The following is a 21,385-nucleotide window of genomic DNA, read 5'->3' as shown; positions in this document are numbered from 1 at the left end:
CAGACTTGCTTATCACGATTTTATGTAAGCCATTTCCAGTGACAGTATTAATATTCTTTTTTTTATGAAACCTTTTGTATATATTTTCTGTAGTTTAATCACGATTTTGTGTAAGCCAATGCTAGAATTCATATTCTTTTAATGAAACGAATATTTTGTTACACCGTTTTAGATAATTACACCGTATGTTCAATTTTTAATTGTAGTTTATTGTTGTTTTAATGTAAAGCGCTTAGAGTAATTTTTTTAATTATATAATGCGCTATATAAATACTGTAAATAATAATACTAAGATATTTTATTGAAAGTAGACATTAACGGCAAACTTACAACTCAACTGTATGATAAACGGAATGATTTCAGCTTCTCCATCGTCAACTTCCCATATTTATGTAGCAATATTCCATTATCACCTGTATATGGTGTTTATATATCTCAACTGATTCGGTGCGCAAGAGCTTGTTATGCGTATAGTCAGTTTTTAATTCGAGGCAAGCTACTGACAAACATGTTGATGGTACAGGGGTTTCAACAGTCTCGATTGAAGTCAGCATTTCGCAAATTCTATGGTCGTTATAAGGATCTAGTTCGTCAATACAACCTATATTTTGGTCAAATGCTGTCTGACGTGTTTCATACCGATTGTTAGGCCGTTCTTGGCACACTGATTTTGACTACGGATAACTCCGTTTACCTGATCAGGATATAGGGCTCACTACGGGTGTGACCGGTCGACAGGGGATGCTTACTCCTCATAGGTACCTGGTCCCACCTTTGATGTGTCCAGGGGTCCGTGTTTGCCCAACTACTATTTTGTATTGCTTATAGGAGTTATGAGATTGATCATTGTTCGTTATCTTCACCATTCATGAAATAGTTTATTGTTTAGATTCCGAGACCACCCATTAGTGCTACTGTTCTTGTTATAAACGAGCACTTGCTGTTTTCAGATGAAAATAGCACTTACATTTAAAGGCATGCGTGTGTCTCATATCTCTTTGCTACTGATCCCCATGTACATTTTATCCTTATCTGGACGAGTTGTGTCTAGATCTATTTTAACCTCTTTTCTCGTATCTGTCAAAATTTTTGGGTCCTTTTACTGTACGCTTCCTCTCACTGAACGACATGCTGCGCTGTTTACTCTCTGTGCGCATGCGTCTGATATCTCAAATGGAAGCTTCAAATTAACTTTATCTGTACCTTTATCATTAAATAGCTTCTTGTACTTATCCGGTAAAATAGGTTTGGTTACCATTTCCATCGCAAATAGTTGTATTGCTATATTTCAAACCATCACGGTACTCACTCATCTATATGTCACAGATGAGCATCGTAAATTCGAAAAAAATATTATTTTATCCGTTAAATGGCGCATTACATGTATGTAAAAGGTTTGGATCATCAGATGAAGTAATCATGTTATGAGCCACCCCCCCCCCCCCTAGAGATCCACACCCCTCTCTTGAGATTGGTAGAAAATGCATACTTTTGTTTCTTATGATGCACCTCCACTCGTAACCTTTGAAGAAATACATTACCGGATATTACATTAATAATTAATACTAAAGTAATTACATTACTGCGCGCGTCCTAACGGTAACAGTTATTAGAATTGTTACTATCAGTACTAGTCTACAGATACATGTAGTTTAAAATAGTATAGAATATATTTCTTACACTCAGTAAGTTACATTGATTTGTTATTTTCTATATACATGTAGATATAACATGCATTGAATAACATATCCCGTGGGGATCCGGATTAGTATAGGTCCTCAGTACCCCCTTACTTGTCGTAAGAGGCGACTAAATCGGACGGTCCTTCGGATGAGACCGCAAAAACCGAGGTCCCATGTCACAGCAGTTGTGGCACGATAAAGATCCCTCCCTGCTCAAAAGCCGTAAGCGCTGAGCATAGCTCTAAATTTCGCAGCCCTACATCGACAATGGCGACGTCTCCATATCAATAAAAGAAAATCCTCGAGCGTCACGTGACGTTAAATAATATACAACGAACCAACCCTAGACAACACTGATTTCTGATTCTGTTTACCTGTAACATGTTACGATTGGAGTGATGCTGATTTGTTACTATCGGTGCGGGTGTTATCTGACACTGTTGGTGAAGCACGATACATTGTGGATTGAGAATTTGTAGTATATGTTGGTATACTTCCGCTTTTATTGGTTTGGTACCGTGAATCGTTACATGTATAGTGATCGTATATCGCAAATACAAGATATCACTGGGTCACATGCTGACTGTTTCATACCAATTGTTAGATATTGAATATGACTACGGGATTATTCCGTTTACCTGATCGAGATAAAGGGCTCACGGCGGGTGTGACCGGTCAACAGGAGATGTTTATTCCTCCTCGGCTCCTCGTCCCTGGTATGTCCAGGGGATATGTGATTGACCTACTCTTAATTTTGCATTCTTTATAGGATTTATGAGATTGATCACTGATCGTTATCTTCACTTGTTCATATATCATATACTGTCAGCTGGCAGCATTCTAAATGGTATCGTACGTCACGAAGAGTGTGTTTTTACATGTAGTACCGGTCAGAAATACGATAGAGCTGATAAAACACAATCGTCCTCAATACATATGCTCTTAAATCACATCAGAAAAATAATGATTAGACTAATTAAGATTCGCTATTAGTGGTAATCAGGCTAAACAATTAATATCTCTTCTGTGTCCATAATTAAGACTTTGTTTTGTGAACCAACAACAGAGGGACATATTGACATGCTAACAATGAAACAGATCACCACCACACAAGGGTGTGTCAACATTCATTCTTAAATAATTCCAGAATTTTACTTTTTTTTCTTGATCCAATTGAGAAATGAAGCGAGACAATGCGTGACGGTTTAATGAGATGCAGTTTCCTTAATTGATTCTAGCACCCCCCAAAAAATCTATTATAATCTATAAATTCGCTGAAATATGCATCAAATCAATCCCGGAATTGACACTTCTAAGAAATAAATCAGTACATGTTAAAAAAAGTTAATGCATTTGTTCATTTACAATGAAACTATAAATTACACGTCTGGAAATCTAAACAGAGGCCAACCCACAGACAAGTTTTGATATAGTGGAGGAACGTTTACTGCATACACCTGTCAACGATATTGATTTGCGCATTTGTAGTATATATATACAGAGTCAATGTATGACGTTACGTTATTTGTAGTGTAGTACATTTGTACGGAGCTATGACGATATGTTATTTGTACTATTTTTATATTTGTACGAAGTTATGACGTTACGTTATTTGTAGTACATTTGTACGGAGCTATGACGTTACGTTATTTGTAGTATATTTGTACGGAGCTATGATGTTACGTTATTTGTAGTATATTTGTACGGAGCTATGACGTTACGTTATTTGTAGTACATTTGTACGGAGTTATGACGTCACGTTATTTGTAGTACATTAGTACGGAGTTATGACGTTACGTTATTTGTAGTACATTTGTACGGAGTTATGACGTCACGTTATTTGTAGTACATTTGTACGGAGTTATGACGTTATGTTATCAATCGGAACTCCTCGAATGTCTCGCGCACTCAACATAGATCTCGGATGTAATACGATGGCACCCATGAGCGAATTTGATGCATTGCTGTGACGTCACAATTGACAATGCATCAAATTCGCTCATGGATGCCATCATATTACATCCGAGAGCTATGTTGAGTGCGCGAGACATTCGAGGAGTTCCGATTGGTTATGTTATTTGTAGGACATTTGTACGGAGCTATGACGTTACGTTATTTGTAGTACATTTGTACGGAGCTATGACGTTGCGAGATTTGTAGTACATTTGTACGGAGTTATGACGTTACGTTATTTGTAGTACATTTGTACGTAGTTATGAAGTTACGTTATTTGTAGTACATTTGAATTCATTTCTAATCTAGAGCAAGATAATCTGCAACTAATCCTACCTTTGCTAATACACTATGTGGTGATATTCATATGAAGTTACTGATTGCTATGGATGATATAATAATACAGATGCATCACAGTTTCTAATCATTTATAGGATTATCAGGCTATATCTCTGATAATTGTTGAATAAGATGTGCCCCATTCCATCCGTTCGTAATCAAGGTACATCAATGTATATCTATCAGTCATGATGTTATAGTCATTATGACGTAATTCACTTTGTAGTCGCAGAGTACACGGAGCATAAGGAAATCCGTGATTTCAATGTCACCTGGCGTGTTAAAATCATTGTAAATCATATTTCTATTTAAATGACAAAATAAAACCCGATCCGATATTGCAGGAGACCTGGGATTAAGTAGATGTACATAATCAGTTACTATCTTTACTGAATGGGAGAAGCAAAACGAAATAAAAAGTAGTTCGACTGGATATGCGATCTGCGTTGTGGTTAGTGAAAAGAAACCGCATTATTCTATGAAATGACTCAAAGATTTGATGAAACAGATAAAGCAGATTGTCGGAGGTCGGTGCGACACGTATAGTTCGAAAACTGAAAATAAACTCTCGCAATGTCGAGTGGGAAGAGAAGTCAGAAATGAGATACTGTATGAGACTGTGTGTCAGATCGTTTCTAATGAGTAAAGCCAAATATAACTGAATGTGTAGCAGAGACTTGGAGAATGTGTAGCAGAGACCCGGAGAATGTGTAGCAGAGACCTGGAGAATGTGTAGCAAAGACCTGAATAATGTGTAGCAGAGACCCGGAGAATGTGTAGCAGAGACCTGGAGAATGTGTAGCAGAGACCTGAATAATGTGTAGCAGAGACCCGGAGAATGTGTAGCAGAGACCTGAATAATGTGTAGCAGAGACCCGGAGAATGTGTAGCAGACACCTGGAGAATGTGTAGCAAAGACCTGAATAATGTGTAGCAGAGACCCGGAGAATGTGTAGCAGAGACCTGGAGAATGTGTAGCAGAGACCTGAATAATGTGTAGCAGAGACCCGGAGAATGTGTAGCAGAGACCTGAATAATGTGTAGCAGAGACCCGGAGAATGTGTAGCAGAGACCTGAGTAATGTGTAGCAGAGACCCGGAGAATGTGTAGCAGAGACCTGAATAATGTGTAGCAGACACCCGGAGAATGTGTAGCAGAGACCCGGAGAATGTGTAGCAGAGACCCGGAGAAGAACGGACGTCGTGATACATTAGCCCCGGTCATGTCACCAAAGTGAGTGTTATGGTAGGGTGTCTGTTGGAATGGGCCAGGAATATAAACAAAGGTCAATAGAAATATTAAAGCCCATAAATATATGGAAATCAATCACCAAGAAATGTGGTTTTGTGCACTTTTTTCAAAATGACTTTTTATTTTTCAAGATGACTATACAGCTGCACATTCCGTCTGGTCTAAGATTATAAAACATAAAAATCGACAATGTGGAATATCAAGTTCATTACAGTGAGAGATGGATTGTTAAAACAGTAGGTCAGCGGTCAGTTTACTAAGAGACTCAGTGTCAATCACAATGGTACCCATTAATTTGACACTAAAAACAGCAACTCGGGAGATTCATGAAAATTCCTATTTTATGTCACTAGATTCATTGCCTGCACGACTTTATAGTTATTGAATGATTTCTTTATTGAATGAGATGATGATTTTATAGTTATTGAATGATTTATTTATTGAATGAGATGATGATTTCAAAGTTATTGAATGAGATAATGATTTCATAGTTATTGAATGATTTATTTATTGAATGAGATGATGATTTTATAGTTATTGAATGATTTATTTATTGAATGAGATGATGATTTTATAGTTATTGAATGATTTATTTATTGAATGAGATGATGATTTCAAAGTTATTGAATGAGATAATGATTTCATAGTTATTGAATGATTTATTTATTGAATGAGATGATGATTTTATAGTTATTGAATGATTTCTTTATTGAATGAGATGATGATTTTATAGTTATTGAATGATATAATGATTTCATAGTTATTGAATGAGATGATGATTTTATAGCTATTGAATGATTGCTTTGTTAAATGAGATAATGCAAATAGAGAAAGGAATGAAAACATTACCGACATTACAATAATTATGACTGAACTGTATGAAAGGTGAAGATAGCGAATTCATAAATCCCATAAGCAATACAAAATAGATAATTGGGCAAACACGGACCCCAGGACACATCAGAGGTGGTATCAGGTGCCTAGGAGTAAGCATCCCCTGTCGACCGGTCACACCCGCCATGATCCCTATATCTTGATCAGGTAAACGGAGTTATCCGTAGTCAAAATCGGTGTGCCACGAACAGTCTAACAATCGGTATGAAACACATCGGACAGCATTTGACCCAATGATAGGGTTGTATTAGAAAACTATCTCGTTATAACGGCCATAAAATTTGCGAAATGTTGACTTTAAACGAGACTGTTGAGACCCCTGTACCATCAACGTGTTTGCCAGTAGCCTGCCTCGATTCAAAAACTGATTATACGCAGAACAAGCTCTTGCATAGAAAGAATTGTTACATTTTGGATGCTGAAGATCAATTAATGGATCGTATCACAACACGCGTCATGTTTACTTCGGTGAATCATTAAGTAATTTACTTCTCATATCATAAAGAGAGAACAAGAGTTACCTGCATATGCTAATAATGTACTTAGATCATACAGGTGTTGGTACAATTACAAGTTTTGCATTCTAGTCAATATGTATATAGAAAGTCAACAGCTATCGTGATAACAACCCTTTCAGACTCTGAAAATCTTATCTAGGATGATACATCTATTAATACCTCCCTCGTCAAATTTTCCCACCCTGCATTACAATCAGTAGTCTGGGATGATACGTCTACCTCCCTCGTCAAATCCTCACACTCTGCATTATAATCAGTTGTCTTAGATGATGCATTTACCTCCCTCGTCAAATCTTAACACCCTGTATTACTATCAGTTGTCTTGGAATATACCTCTACCCTCCTCGCCAAATTCTCACACCATGCAATATAATCAGTTGTGTGGGATGATACATTTACCTCCCTCGTCAAATCTTCACATCCTGCATTATAATAAATTTTCATTTCCCTAGATTGTATATCAATATAATATTCAAAATAAAACGAAATACTGATGTGTTCATTTCAGCTTATACTTAAACATTTATTTTAATTGAACTGTTTAATTTATCTATATTATGAAAGAGACTGAGATATAGAAAAAGATACATACATATGGTTCATGTACAAAGAGCCATGTACCGTACTCGGTAGACATGCTAGATCGTATAATCATATTAATTAAACTGAGAATCGTCCAAGACTACAACTAAAGTCTGGCAAAACAATAGTGTTTAATCTATACCATATAAAATGAGCATTGTACCGACTCTGAATCACGAGCTTTGTGGGACAAACTCCTGACAGTATATGAAAGAGATATTAATCTAAGAAATTTTGAATTGACACAACAAAACTCCTATCTTCAATTCCAAAAAAATAAAGAGCGAATACGCTTCTTGTTACGATTGTAAATTAAAGAAAAAAAGTACGGTGATTTGAAAGTTGTAAGTACAAAAAATTACAGTAAATGACAGTCCCCTGTTATTTCATTATGTTTTATTTCATAATTAAATCATTGTTCTTTTCAATCTGACATAAAAGTAATAGATGACTAAATCGTTGGTATTATGATGGGTATTTTTTTTTTTTTTTTTTTTTTTTTACATACTAATCGCTTTAGCCGACTATACAAATTATCCATGCTTCTATTGTTTTTATAGACTTATGATACAAACAATCTAGCCATCTAGCCTTAAAAATACCCCCTCCCGGAATCTCGCTCGAAATCTAACTTAAATAACTACACTAACTTGCTCTGACTAATACTTGCACTAACTAGTTCCAACTTGGATAATTAAACTACCGAGTTCTAACTTAAATAATTACACTGGGTTCTCTCTGGGTTTTTATACACATCTTGGCAAGCAGTAGAGTTTCCAACTCCAATCAACATAAACATTGCGGAAATCATGAATGTCATCGGTACATGTCGCTGAGCTGAAATGCCGAAAATTTGAGACAATAACTCTTGCATATTAAAAGTACTGGAGTATATTAAAGGATGATGTACAGGATGGAATTTAACGTCAAATTGACTTGTTTTACAAATGAGTAAATGATGGGCGTGACATTGTTTAATTAAACATAGGAAAAGTGTTGTTTCTTTATAATACATAATATGAGAGGAAGTTTTTCTATTTATACACTTTGTTAAATTTTATACAATATTGTTATGTGAACTGTCAACCAACCGCTCCGTCACAACTGACGTGCGCAATGAGGGCCTTGTCTCCCGTAGCCGTGTAAAATTAGCATAAGTAATTTTTAATTCTCCCCTGTACTATTGACACGAAAATGCGGCTCGGCTAAAGATCTTTGGGATGATTTGAAACAATGTAAAATTGCTGAGGAATTTTCTTGGAGAATTCTACTGTTTCGTTTTCTGTTCTCGGGATCGCCGAAAATCGCCAAAAAATGTCTTTCAGAATTCCAGGACTACATACGAGTGTGTTAGTGACGCTTTGTCTGTGTGTCTGTGTGTATCAGGGATTAACATCCATAGAAACCTCACAGTTAGTGCACCCTATCCCCAGGCACAGGTTATGGGAGAAGACACAATCCGGAGAACTTGACCAGTTAAAGTGTATAGAGGTAAGAATCATCTATGGAAAACTATTTAAAAAAAAATCAAATCAAGGAAATTTACTTTATATCATTTCTTTACTCAAAGGTTCAAAAGATATTTTGAAAAAGATTTCCGTACTAACTACAAATGGAAAAGAGAGAGAGAGAGAGAGAGAGAGAGAGAGAGAGAGAGAGAGAGAGAGAGAGAGAAATCCCAAAGAATTTTGGGAAATTCATACATCTTCCAATGCGAATTTTGTAAAATGACCAGCTGGGGAAAAAAACGTCACAGCGGTTATAACATTATTTGTTTTGTGACATTTGTTGGTTTGTTTGTCCGTGTTATCATCATCAGCAGTATCGGTGACCATTTGTATGTCTCTAACGTGAGACAATATATCAAAAGTGTTTCGGAATGTGACCGCAGCCTGCACAATGCGCAGAGCTGGAATTGACGAGGTCAGAACTGCAATTTGTAATACATCACAACAAGGAAAATCCGAGACAAAACATCTACTTAATATGCAAGAAAAATAATTCAAATATTCAATAAAAAGCTATTAGTACATATATTAAACAGTGATAGTTCCTGAATTAATTATTCAGCGTTTGGTTTTTTCTTCTCATTCTTTTCGACATCCTAGCCCGTTTTCCTAGCCACCCCCTCCGTATATATAAGAAGCATCTCTATTCATTTTAAAAATATTATATGATTTTTCGTTTCTTTTAATAATCAAAATATCATTTGATAAAAGAAGAGAATTCTTTTGACGTGAAGACCTATTTTCCAATAACGGATATCTCGTTTGAGACATACATGTGTATCTTATAATCAGAGACATACCTAGCTATGTCATATATCTCACATGTATATGTATATAAGAGCATTGAAATAGACGAATCTCTTCTGTAGTGAGATATATATACCTGTAGAGTTCAGAAAGAGATCTTTCTGTTGGTTTCAAAGCGATCTCTCCGTGGGTTCCAGAAAGAGATATCTGTGTAAGTTTCAGATTGAAATATCTCTGCAGTTTCAGAAAGAGATATCTCAGTTGGTTAAATAGAAATATCTCTGTAGATTTCAGAAGGGATATCGCTGTAGGTTTCAGAAAAAGACTTCTTGGGTTTTAGAGATGCTCTATGGGTTTCAGAGAGAGATAGAGAGATATATGTGTAGGTTTCAGATTGAAATATCTCTGCAGTTTCAGAAAGAGACTTCTTTTTAGAGATATCTCTGTAGGTTTAAGAAAGAAATATCTCTGTAGGTTTCAGGGATATCTTGGTAGGTTTCAGAAAGAGATATATCTTTAGGTTTCAGAAATACACATCGTTGTAGATTACAAAAAAGCAATGTCTTTGTTATATCTCTAGGTTTCAGAAAGAGACATCTCTAATTTGAAATAGATTTAAGATGAGATAAATCTATTGTAATTACTGAGTGGATCTTCCTGTAAAGAAATACCTTAGAGACAAGTGATATCCCTTTCAGTAAAAGGAGTGTAAATAAAAGATCGATGTCCCATGAACAATAAATGTGGATCATACTTTCATTTTCATAAAGTAAGTGTACTTCCGTATTGCATAGAAATTAGTTTCCCTCATCTTGAGCCAGTTTTACTAGCTTCCGATTTCGTTTTTGTCACAGAAAACTTAATTGTGAGTCGAAACAGAACTGAAGATGCTGGGTTACGTTTTGAGGAATGGATCCTTCCTGTTGCGTACGATACATACTATTGGTGGATTTCTTGTGCATACATATATGCATAGTTTCAGTCACAGTACATGTTTGGTTTAATTTACAATCAAAATAAATTAGAAATTGTCATATGTATGTCACATTCCTGGACCTTTTCTATCGACACTTGGTCTGAATTTGCGATAAACTATTAATTTACATAATTAATTAATATTTTATGGATTGTGATCTAGTTTTCTCTGAGTATAAAGCGATCGTAGACTGGCACGAGGATCGGGATGGGACGTGATGTAGACGACGTAGTGACGTGTGACGTGTACAACAAAGACTGTGATGTTTAGAGAATTATTGAAATCTTTAATTACATAATTCAGAATTCTTTTTTCATTTATAAACATCTATTCTTGCATTAGATATTAATTTTTTCACGTCTACTGGACTAAAGATGTACATAAAATTGGCTACTGCGTTATGAAAGTTTTGCTGCACACCAGTGCGTGTTATTAGCACAACACACACGTGCAGACAGACAAACAGATGGACAGAGAGACAGATAGATAGATAGAAAGATAGATTGTGTATTGTTTTATAACGTCCCTTTCGAGAATATTTCATTCATATGGAGACGTCACCATTGCCGGTGAAGGGCTGCAAAATTTAGGCCTATGCTCGGCGCTTACAGCCTCTGAGTAGGGGGTCTTTATCGTGCCACACCTGCTGTGACACGGGACCTCGGTTTTTGCGGTCTCATCCGAAGGACCGCTCCATTTAGTCGCCTCTTACGACAAGCAAGGGGTACTGAGGATCTAGATAAAATAGATACATGTATATAGAATGAATAGATATATACATAGATAGAAGCGTGTATTATCTATGAAAGTTAGATGTGACTTTTTCACAGTGCTAATGATATGATTTGAAACATCACCCAAGCGTGTCAGTCAACAAGTCAGAACAACCATGAATGATTCCTTCAACATGCTCGGTCGGACTGGAAATATGACGTCAGCGTTATTATTTAGTGCGGGACTGTTTACTATTTATACATTTTGCGATGTTTTATAATCAGTGCATGTAGTCTAACGCGCATCATGGTATATGCCTGCAGAGCAACTGCAGTTCATGTACACATCTTTACGCTCGGTTATGACGTCACTGTTAAATTGCATAAATAACCTTGAGCATGAAAAGGCCTGCAATGGCGCCGAGTATACATTGACGCAAGATCTTTCTTTACCTACCGCCTGTAACTACTTACCTACCTGACATACTTATCTATCTACCTATATAGCCATCTAACTATCTTTTATTGGATATGGAATAGTGAATTCTAAATCATATTGACTCAATTTGACATATATTTAAAGCACTCTCCTCGGTATATTCGATATTGACCCAGAGCAGGGACCTATATACTAAGTATATAGTATATAGGTCCCTGCCCAGAGTTTTTGAAATCTGATTCATGAATGTCAGACAATTTAATTCATTTCAATTAAATGAACTGACACTTCTTACCAGTCCGGAGGGGTTTTTGGTAGAAATGAGTTTTCAAAAAAAAATCTGTAGACCATTTAAGTTTCTAATATACCAATCGTTTGAAACGCGGCACCATGCATGTAGACTCTCACGTGGGACGTTAAACCCTATACAAGCAACCAACCGTGCAAACTCCAGGGATGAAATAGAGGTCTGTTTCCTGAAGCTGTTGTACTTGGACAAAGATTGAGCAAATAGGTCCTTCATCATCTACAGTCGTTGTATGTACTAACCTCTGAGGGTTAAATGTCTGAGCCAATAAAAACTATTCATCACGTTATGTATTTATCTAATTCATATTCTGTAAGGTAATGGTCGACAATTTTTCATTGTATCATAAATATTTGCAATTGATTCATAACGATACTTTTTTTAAGATTACAAAATCATCCGGCGGGCTGCTGCATACATAATTTGTACTGTACACATTTCCGCGTGCGGTTTGCTTCTGCGTGCGGACTTTAACGACCTCTGAAATCGTGCAAAATATAATCTCGACAACGACAGAGAAAAATGAATCCTTGTTTTCAATTTACATTTTAACGCGTTTTACCTTGTTAAGCATAGCGATAATCGCAATATAGACGTTTACTGAGCAATTGCTGGAACATAAATTAAAAATTTTCACGATTGCGGGAAATAAAGAAAAAAGAAAAAAAGAATGTTGCCGATCTAGCTATCCTGCCCTGTAAATCACGTGACAATGTGACGCATCAATATTTAGTCTACAAAATTAAAGGAATCCTTAGTTTTTTTAAACTCTTTTTTTTCTCTTTGTAGGAGATAAAGATATAGTGTCTTGAAATCACGTGACAATGCATGCGCTATGATATGCGCTTTCGGTTTTGTTTCCCTCAGTCATTACATGGCGGTTCATTCATCAACTTACGGACACTCAATTACAAATGATATTCTGGTGACATCTGAAGTTCAATGTGACTTAGATTTGAATAACAACAATTTAGTTAATACACACAAAAAATATAGCCGGTTCATTAGATAATTTCTGCGAGTGTCTATTTCACGGTTAATAAATATAGATTACCCAAACAAATGAGGCAGTCATTTTCATAATTCTGTTCCTTCACGCTTCGCCAAGTGATTAAGGTGTTTTCTCATTATTAATATGTAAATCGATTGAATAATGACCACATATAACGCTATATTCCACAAACAATTAAAACATCAGGTCCTGGTGATTAATAGAATTGATTAACATAAAGGAAATCACAAAGAAGTAAAAATCCCATCTGTTTGGAGATTTTGGTACATGTTTACTGGGTGACACATGTAAATACGAAGCTACACACATTTTATCTGATACATTTATAGAGCAGGGGTGGTCCCGGAAAAAACATTCAAAGCGGGGGCGTGGATTGTAACTGAAGCTGGTACCTTTACCGCCCCAATGGGCGGGATGCAGATATCAAAATGGCACAAGGGATCTTTTGTTTAGAATTTTCAACCAAAAGCGGTTGCAACATCCTTCACTTGAATGTCTGTTTGATACTATGCACTAGCTGCGTATACCAGGGAGTTACTCACTCAATCTAACTAACCCGGGCTGTTTTCAGCTTACTCAATAGATTCATTCTGTCGAAATCGAACCCCTCCAGACTGAGAAATGTCGATCCCGATTAAATAAAATTTTACACAGCAGTTGGATAAAGAGTTTCAAAAGTCCGGGGAAAGCAGAACATGCAAGCAGTTTATGCATGCTATGCTTGTGGTTTTCTTGAAAATAACAAAATTAGGTGAATTGTTAAGTCATATATCAACCTTAGTGATATGCAGAAATTCTACAGGTCAATTAATTTGAACAGTACTTAATAAAACACATATATTTTAAAATTCAAGATGCAGCCTCTCCGTGTGTAAATTGAGAGATAAAAAGTAACAGGATTATAACAAGAGCACCTGGTTTTGCAAGCAAGATATAAATTCTATGTTAAGTGACATCTGTCATAAAACGTTCAAAAGTGATTCGTCTTCTTCAAATGACAAAACAGATAAAAATATACGCATATAACTTTTAAGGACAACACTCAAAACAGAATCAAAGAACTTAAAAAATAAATAACATTGAAACGCCACACCAGGTCTACAAGTGACACACGATAACAAGGTACAAGACAAAAATCCATTGTGTTTTCGTGTTTAATTAAAATGCTTTTTAGAATAGAAGTGAAAATGAATTGTGATCTTCATTGCATGAATATTTCATAACCATTGTTTTACATTATCAAGTACATATGTTAAGGCCTTTTCGGACAAGAGACATGCACATGCTCTCTGAAAACTTTGACAATAACCATCGTGCAAATTTACAAAGAAAGAATCTGTCCAATACGTGAGGAAATAATTGTTTCTTTCTCTCTTCCTCTACAAGACAATTTAGCGCGCTTTCAGACATGACGAGGTCTTTAGAATTATCATTAAGTTACATGACTATCAACGCACTAGTGTAAACTACATCTATTCTCTATGACAAATATTAAAATTCATTATTTTACTAATATATGATTTTACAGGATCAACTCGGTGCTTGATTAAAATAATTCAAACTTATCGACATTAATTTTGTAACAAACGTCTCATTAGCATGGTGGTGATAGACATGCCTTATTGGTTGTCAGGTCTACTGATTTAAGGTTGTAGGTTTCCTTAATGATATTTCAGATCAAACATACCAAATATCTGATTTCTAACACTGCCAGCATGTTTTGTAATGAAGAAAAACCACACAAAACGGAAATCAATGATCGATTATATTACATGTAAATTGAGAAATTTGTAATATACTTTTTGTTAAACAGGTGGGATTTTTTTTTTGTAACACTTTGCACTTTTCGAATTCGGCGCTTTCATCAACAAAAATAATAAATTAAATCTGTGCCAACAAAACATAAAAAGAATAATATTAGATATTCAATAATTACACTGTATATATTTGCAGCTTTGTGAATGACATTTTACTTTTTTTCGGATGCAAACATCAATGAATATCATGATTGTTTTCTTTTCTTGTAGACACGTGACAGGAAGTGTGGTTACTGCTCACATACACAGTCACAAGTTACACACGTAGCCGAAGTTATCATAGTGAACACATATTCTTCCGGTGATGTCTTAGAAGTAAAATCTCGAGTGAATACGACGTTTGGTGGAATTTTGCGGATTTCTCTGTGTGTTCGATTAGACTCTTCTTTATCTGAAGATGAAGAGTGCCAACAGGACTTCCCGCTGCTTCCTCTGAATTCCCACGACTACGACATTGTAATAGACAAATCACAGGAAGTGTCTACAGTACTTCTACTTCCGGAAGCCGTGGCCTGTGAACACTGTGTATTACGGTGGAGGTTTACAGAAGGTAAATTCATGTCTATGTGGATTCAGAACTTCAGCAAGTAATTCTATAAAAAAAAACAAAAAACGAAAGTTTAAAAAACGATTGAAAGATCCGATACCTACCTTACCAGTTCTGTACTAATAAACCCAATCTCTTTCAGTGCATAATTCCGCGTGATCTTTGGATCCCCATAGCATAAGCACATGTTCTCTCCCCACCTCTTTTGTTCATTACTATATAATACATAATCACCAGATCCTTCCCCACTCGTACATTACTATATAAACAAACCACGAGATCCTTCCCCATTTGTACATTACTATATAAACAAACCACGAGATCCTTCTCCACTCGTACATTACTATATAAACAAACCACGAGATCCTTCCCCATTTGTACATCACTATATAAACAAACCACGAGATCCTTCTCCACTCGTACATTACTATATAAACAAACCACGAGATCCTTCTCCACTCGTACATTACTATATAAACAAACCACGAGATCCTTCCCCATTTGTACATCACTATATAAACAAACCACGAGATCCTTCTCCACTCGTACATTACTATATAAACAAACCACGAGATCCTTCTCCACTCGTACATTACTATATAAACAAACCACGAGATCCTTCTCCACTCGTACATTACTATATAAACAAACCACCAGATCCTTCTCCACTCGTACATTACTATATAAACAAACCACCAGATCCTTCTCCAATTGTACATTGAAGGGGCACGTGGGATTGTTTTACGTGGATTCCAAAGGTTGAAATATTTTTTTTAATTCAGGTATTTTCATAAAAATACTTGTTCCAGTACATGGTGTTGGCACTCTGATTTTGACTACGGATTACTCCGTTTACCTGATTAAGACATACATGTAGGGCTCACGGCGGGTGTCACCGGTCGACACGGGATGCTTACTCCTCCTTGGCACCTGGTCCCACCTCTGGGGTGTCCAGGGGTTCGTGTTTGCACGACTCTCTATTTTGTATTCCATATAATAGTATTGAAATCGATCACTGTTCGTTATCTTCACCTTTCATGATAGACTATTACTTATATAAGTACAAGTAATAAATACAGACATGTACAATGTATTATAGAGGAGATTTAAACAATGAAAGCATGTGTAATATTATCAGTTACATAAAAGATATCTATTAACCATTTCTCTTCTATAGAAATCATGATAGCTTAGTGTCTGGGGAATTGTACAGTGACGGAGTAAAGTTACTGAGTGTGATATGGTTCTAATAGATGGATACTGTAGCATGGAAAGATGGTTACAATAAACAATTCACAGAATATAAATAAACATGTATGTTATATCACAGTATTTAATTAAACATATATGTCATTGCACAGTATCTAAGTAGCCTGTATGTTACATCACAGTATCTAGGTATGTATGAATGTTGATACACATCTTTCATACCGATTGTTAGGCCGTTCTTGGCATACTGGTTTTGGCTACGGATTACTCTGTTTACCTGATCAAGATATAGGACTCACGGCGGGTGTGACCTGTAGACAGGGGATGTTTACTTCTCCTAGGCACCTGATCTCACCTCTGGTATATCCAGGGGCCCGTGTTTCCACAACTCTCTATTTTGTATTCCTTATAGGAGTTATGCGATTGATCACTGTTCGTTATCTTCACCTTTACTGGAGTTATGAGATTGATCACTATTCGTTATCTTCACCTTTCATGGTGTCTGAGTAAATACATGTCATTACACTGTTTCTATGTAAATAAATATCATATACAACCTTTTCTAATGAAATAATTGTCATGCTTTTTCAAAAGTAGATGGGTGATCAATCACATAATGCGAATGATCACGTGTTCCAGTCGATTAAGCACTTATTAATACGACGTCACAATTGATTTGTATCACAGTGCTTTGATCGAGACATCCATGCATTGTAAAAGTTGTCGTAGACTTGGCAACATGAAATGTAAATATATAAAGAATCATAACTGTATGTCTGTGGTAAGGAGGACGAAGAGTGCCTGTCTTGTACATTGATTTTGGGTGTACATGTACAATCTTTGTTCCCCATAAACATGTCTGACAACACACTCCTCACATAACGAAGACACAAACTTTCGCTAGAGCAAAGGATCGGATTCTCAGATCAGCTGTCACTTCACGGCTTATCTATTTATATTTCACGAAATTCGCGTACAAAGTAACACAATGAAAAAAAATGCAATTTAGATGATAATCACCGCAATTATGTTCAAAAATAGATACGAGTCATTTAAATTTACCTCAAACTGCCATCATAGGTAGTAATTACCAACAGTCATCGTCCTTAGAATGCAACAATCATACCGTTATATCAAACGTTAGTTCTCAGAAAGTTTGTATGGTACGAAAGATCCTTTAAATTATCAAAATAAGCACGCCGTCCGTATTACAGGTTGTCAGAAAGTTTGTTATATGAGAGGGATATAGAGTTACTTTTGTCAGCAAAAAATACTGAAGTGAATAGAAATGTTAAATATAAAGACCAACAGAGATGTTACAAACGAAAGTCAATAGAGATGTTAAATGCGGAAGTCAATAGAAATGTTAAATGCGGAAGTCAATAGAGATGTTAAATGCGGAAGTCAATAGAAATGTTAAATACGGAAGTCAATAGAAATGTTAAATACGGAAGTCAATAGAGATGTTAAATGCGGAAATCAATAGAAATGTTAAATGCGGAAGTCAATAAAAATGATGAATATAGAGATAGAAATATTGAATACAGAGGTCAATTGAAATGATACATAGAGATACATAGAGATTCTGAATGTGAAGTTCAATACTATTATTGTTATTATGAATAGAAATGTTAGATACAGAAGTTCAAGTCAACGGAGATGTTAAATAGTGCGGTGAATTGGATTGTTAAATACAGAGGCAGGGAATATAATATATAGATACAGATGTGACATAAAGAAACCAGGAAATATATATTAGGTACTAGGGATGTTAATATGAGTAAATTTCTTAGTCGATTATTTGATAGCTTTAGTCGAAGAAAATTCGATTATACGAACTTTTTAAACTTCTATTACGGTGATGTTCCTCTGTACAATGTATATACATATATTTTTCAGTATAACTGAAGTATTTACGTGTCTTTTCCAACAATCAGAAACGCGCAATATAAGCTACCTCAAGGTATGCTGATGTTGGTTGTATATTGTCTCAAGAATATTTCATTCATATGGAGACCCCAGTATTTCCGGTAAAGGGCTTCAAAATGTAAGCCTACTGCCCGGCTTTTGAGCAGGAAGGGATCTTTATCGTGCCATACCTGCTGTGACACACTGACAGGTCCCCGGTTTTTACGGTCTCACCGTAAATTCCCACCGATTATTGCATAGTTAACCGTAAAAGTCCTGTTATATGTAGGTAGACCTATTCCGATGAGTTGTACAACTCAAGGACAATAAAGAATTGAATTGATCCCGAGGTAACCGTTCATTATGACAATCAATGAAGACAACGTCCATGACACTCTATTCATTTGAAATACCCTCATTCATTGGAACACCTATATATGTACATTTAAAAAGAACGTAATTGTTAACGGTGCTGTTGATGCACTTTCTACCGAGTCTGTCTTTTAAAAATCATTGTATCCACTACAGACGTTTATGAAGTCTAGATACAAGTAAACCTACAATTATTTTGCCGACTATTCGAATAAAAAAAATTAGTCGAACGTCGATGGTATCGAAGAATATTCGAATATTCGTTGACATCTTTAATAGGTACATATAGATGTTCAATACAGTGGCCAAGAAAGTTTCCTAGTACTGAATGAATGTATTATAGATATCTACCAAAAAACCGTTCTGTATAAAAATGATATGAAACCATTGGTATTTTGTTTCATTTAGAATATTTATCTCGTATATCTTATTAAATATTGCTTTACTTTTACCTGTTGGTGCTTGTTTCTTCATTCATATTAAGAAGTCACCAACCGTAGGTCAAGAGCTACAAATTTGCACCTATGCGATCAGGACTGTAGCAGGAAGGGTTCTTTATCGTACCAACACCTGGAATGACGAGGAATCTAAGTTTTTAAGGTTTCATCCGAAAGACTCGTGACTCTTACATTTCGATGGCGAGCACTCACTTGCCCGTTTTTACGTTTTAGGTTTGACGCAGTCGGGACAAGAGCGGGCCACGAAACAAACGCACCGAGTCACTGCGAACTGTAGTCAATGATCTCCCGAGTCACTGCGAACTGTAGTCAATGATCTATATTTATGCATATTGCGAATGAAGGCAATCACGAAAGATGTCCGAAAGGTGCATTGTAACGTTATGTGAACGCACCTATGAGTAATTTTTATTTTTCAAAACACAAGGAACAGAACTTTCGTCTCCTGTAGTTTATATTGAAAGAAGTGTAAAATGTTTTATACGCGTGTATAAGGGTACCTAAACATATATCCATGGTAACATTTAAACACTCGCTATATAACCTATCAATGATGATGAAAATCAATGCTTTTATTTTGTTGAGTTTCAATAATATTTCATATATATGAGGACGCCACCATCTGTACGTGGAGAAGTACCACAAGTTTTGATTTGACATGACGCTCAAGGATTCTTTACTTTAAAGGATCACTATCGTGATATGGATCTTCGAGTTTTAAGTTCTCATCTGAAACACTCGTGCTTTTCACTTTTAATACCGGGCGCTCGGTGAAAGGACAGTGACTACCCATTCAAACATCTTCGGTTTGAATTGGAGGCACATGTATGGGTATCAAGTGCACTGGTTCCTTAGTATGCAGAGCAAATGTGTGAGCGTATTAATGGTGTTATTGTACTCTGTAATCAATGTCGTAAGCACACAGTACAACTGACGTCAGTTATTGCACTCTTTAATCAGTGTCGTAAGCACACAGTACAACTGACGTCAGTTATTGCACTCTGTAATCAGTGTCGTAAGCACACAGTACAACTGACGTCAGTTATTGCACTCTTTAATCAGTGTCGTAAGCACACAGTACAACTGAAGTCAGTTATTGCACTCTTTAATCAGTGTCGTAAGCACACAGTACAACTGACGTCAGTTATTGCACTCTTTAATCAGTGTCGTAAGCACACAGTACAACTGACGTCAGTTATTGCACTCTTTAATCAGTGTCGTAAGCACACAGTACAACTGAAGTCAGTTATTGCACTCTTTAATCAGTGTCGTAAGCACACAGTACAACTGACGTCAGTTATTGCACTCTTTAATCAGTGTCGTAAGCACACAGTACAACTGACGTCAGTTATTGCACTCTTTAATCAGTGTCGTAAGCACACAGTACAACTGACGTCATCTCTGAGTAAATTCAGTTTTCAAGAGTGTTGTCATCCATTCGAAGTAACTCGCTTAACAAAATGTTCTACCAAAAATTGTGCACACAATGTCACAATCACGAAGTAATTAGAATCGTTGAAACGACATCAGAAAATGGACATTGTGACGTCACATGTTAACCCTCTTGTCGTCCAAGTCTTATTTTTCGCAATAAACAGGGCACGACTAATTATTTATTTATACAACCTATTGTAGGTCATTTAAAACGTGCAACTATTTGTTTACACATCAATTAAAATTCAATCAAACCACAATACATATAAATATAAATGCCAAATCGGGTATCGTCGTTACTGAAGATAGTAAACAAAAATTATACTCTGGTCAATGTCGTGTACATTAGATATATTCTGCTAGTCTGATGATCCAGTATTCATCCCAACAAGTATATTTACTGATTCATTTACGTAAACACTTTCCAATATTCAACCTTCTTGTTGAAAGGTCAATTTTGATTGACTATATTGAATGCTAATATTCAGCTGAAGATCTTAAACGTTTGATCGCATTAAGGGATACGTTTACAAATTAAAAATACACTGTTTAAATACATCTATCACTAAATGATTCGAAAAAAAATCAAACAATAAAATTAAAAAAAAACAATAATGTATGAATAGAAAACATATTCACCATGTTTCAGTGTAATTCGATGAAAAAATGAAACTAAGCTCTAAACGTTTACCACTTTACATAAAGCTAACAACAAATAC

The 21,385-nt window shown here is 35.9% G+C and overlaps 1 protein-coding gene across 1 annotated transcript in view; it reads left to right on the top strand.

Annotated features, from left to right (window-relative positions):
• The first annotated feature begins 8,353 nt into the window (after positions 1–8,353).
• The window catches only part of LOC125661609 (serine-rich adhesin for platelets-like), a 32,132-nt gene continuing 19,100 nt past the window's right edge, over positions 8,354–21,385 (top strand). Inside the window, exons 1-2 of the mRNA XM_048893679.2 lie at positions 8,354–8,710; positions 14,949–15,288. Of these exons, the coding sequence (XP_048749636.2) occupies positions 8,534–8,710; positions 14,949–15,288 (517 nt within the window). The 5' untranslated portion in view covers positions 8,354–8,533. The remainder of the gene's footprint in view (positions 8,711–14,948; positions 15,289–21,385) is intronic.

Source organism: Ostrea edulis, chromosome 8 (assembly GCF_947568905.1).
Source record: "Ostrea edulis chromosome 8, xbOstEdul1.1, whole genome shotgun sequence".
NCBI lineage: Eukaryota > Metazoa > Mollusca > Bivalvia > Ostreida > Ostreidae > Ostrea > Ostrea edulis.
This window is presented reverse-complemented; position numbering and strand designations above follow the sequence as displayed.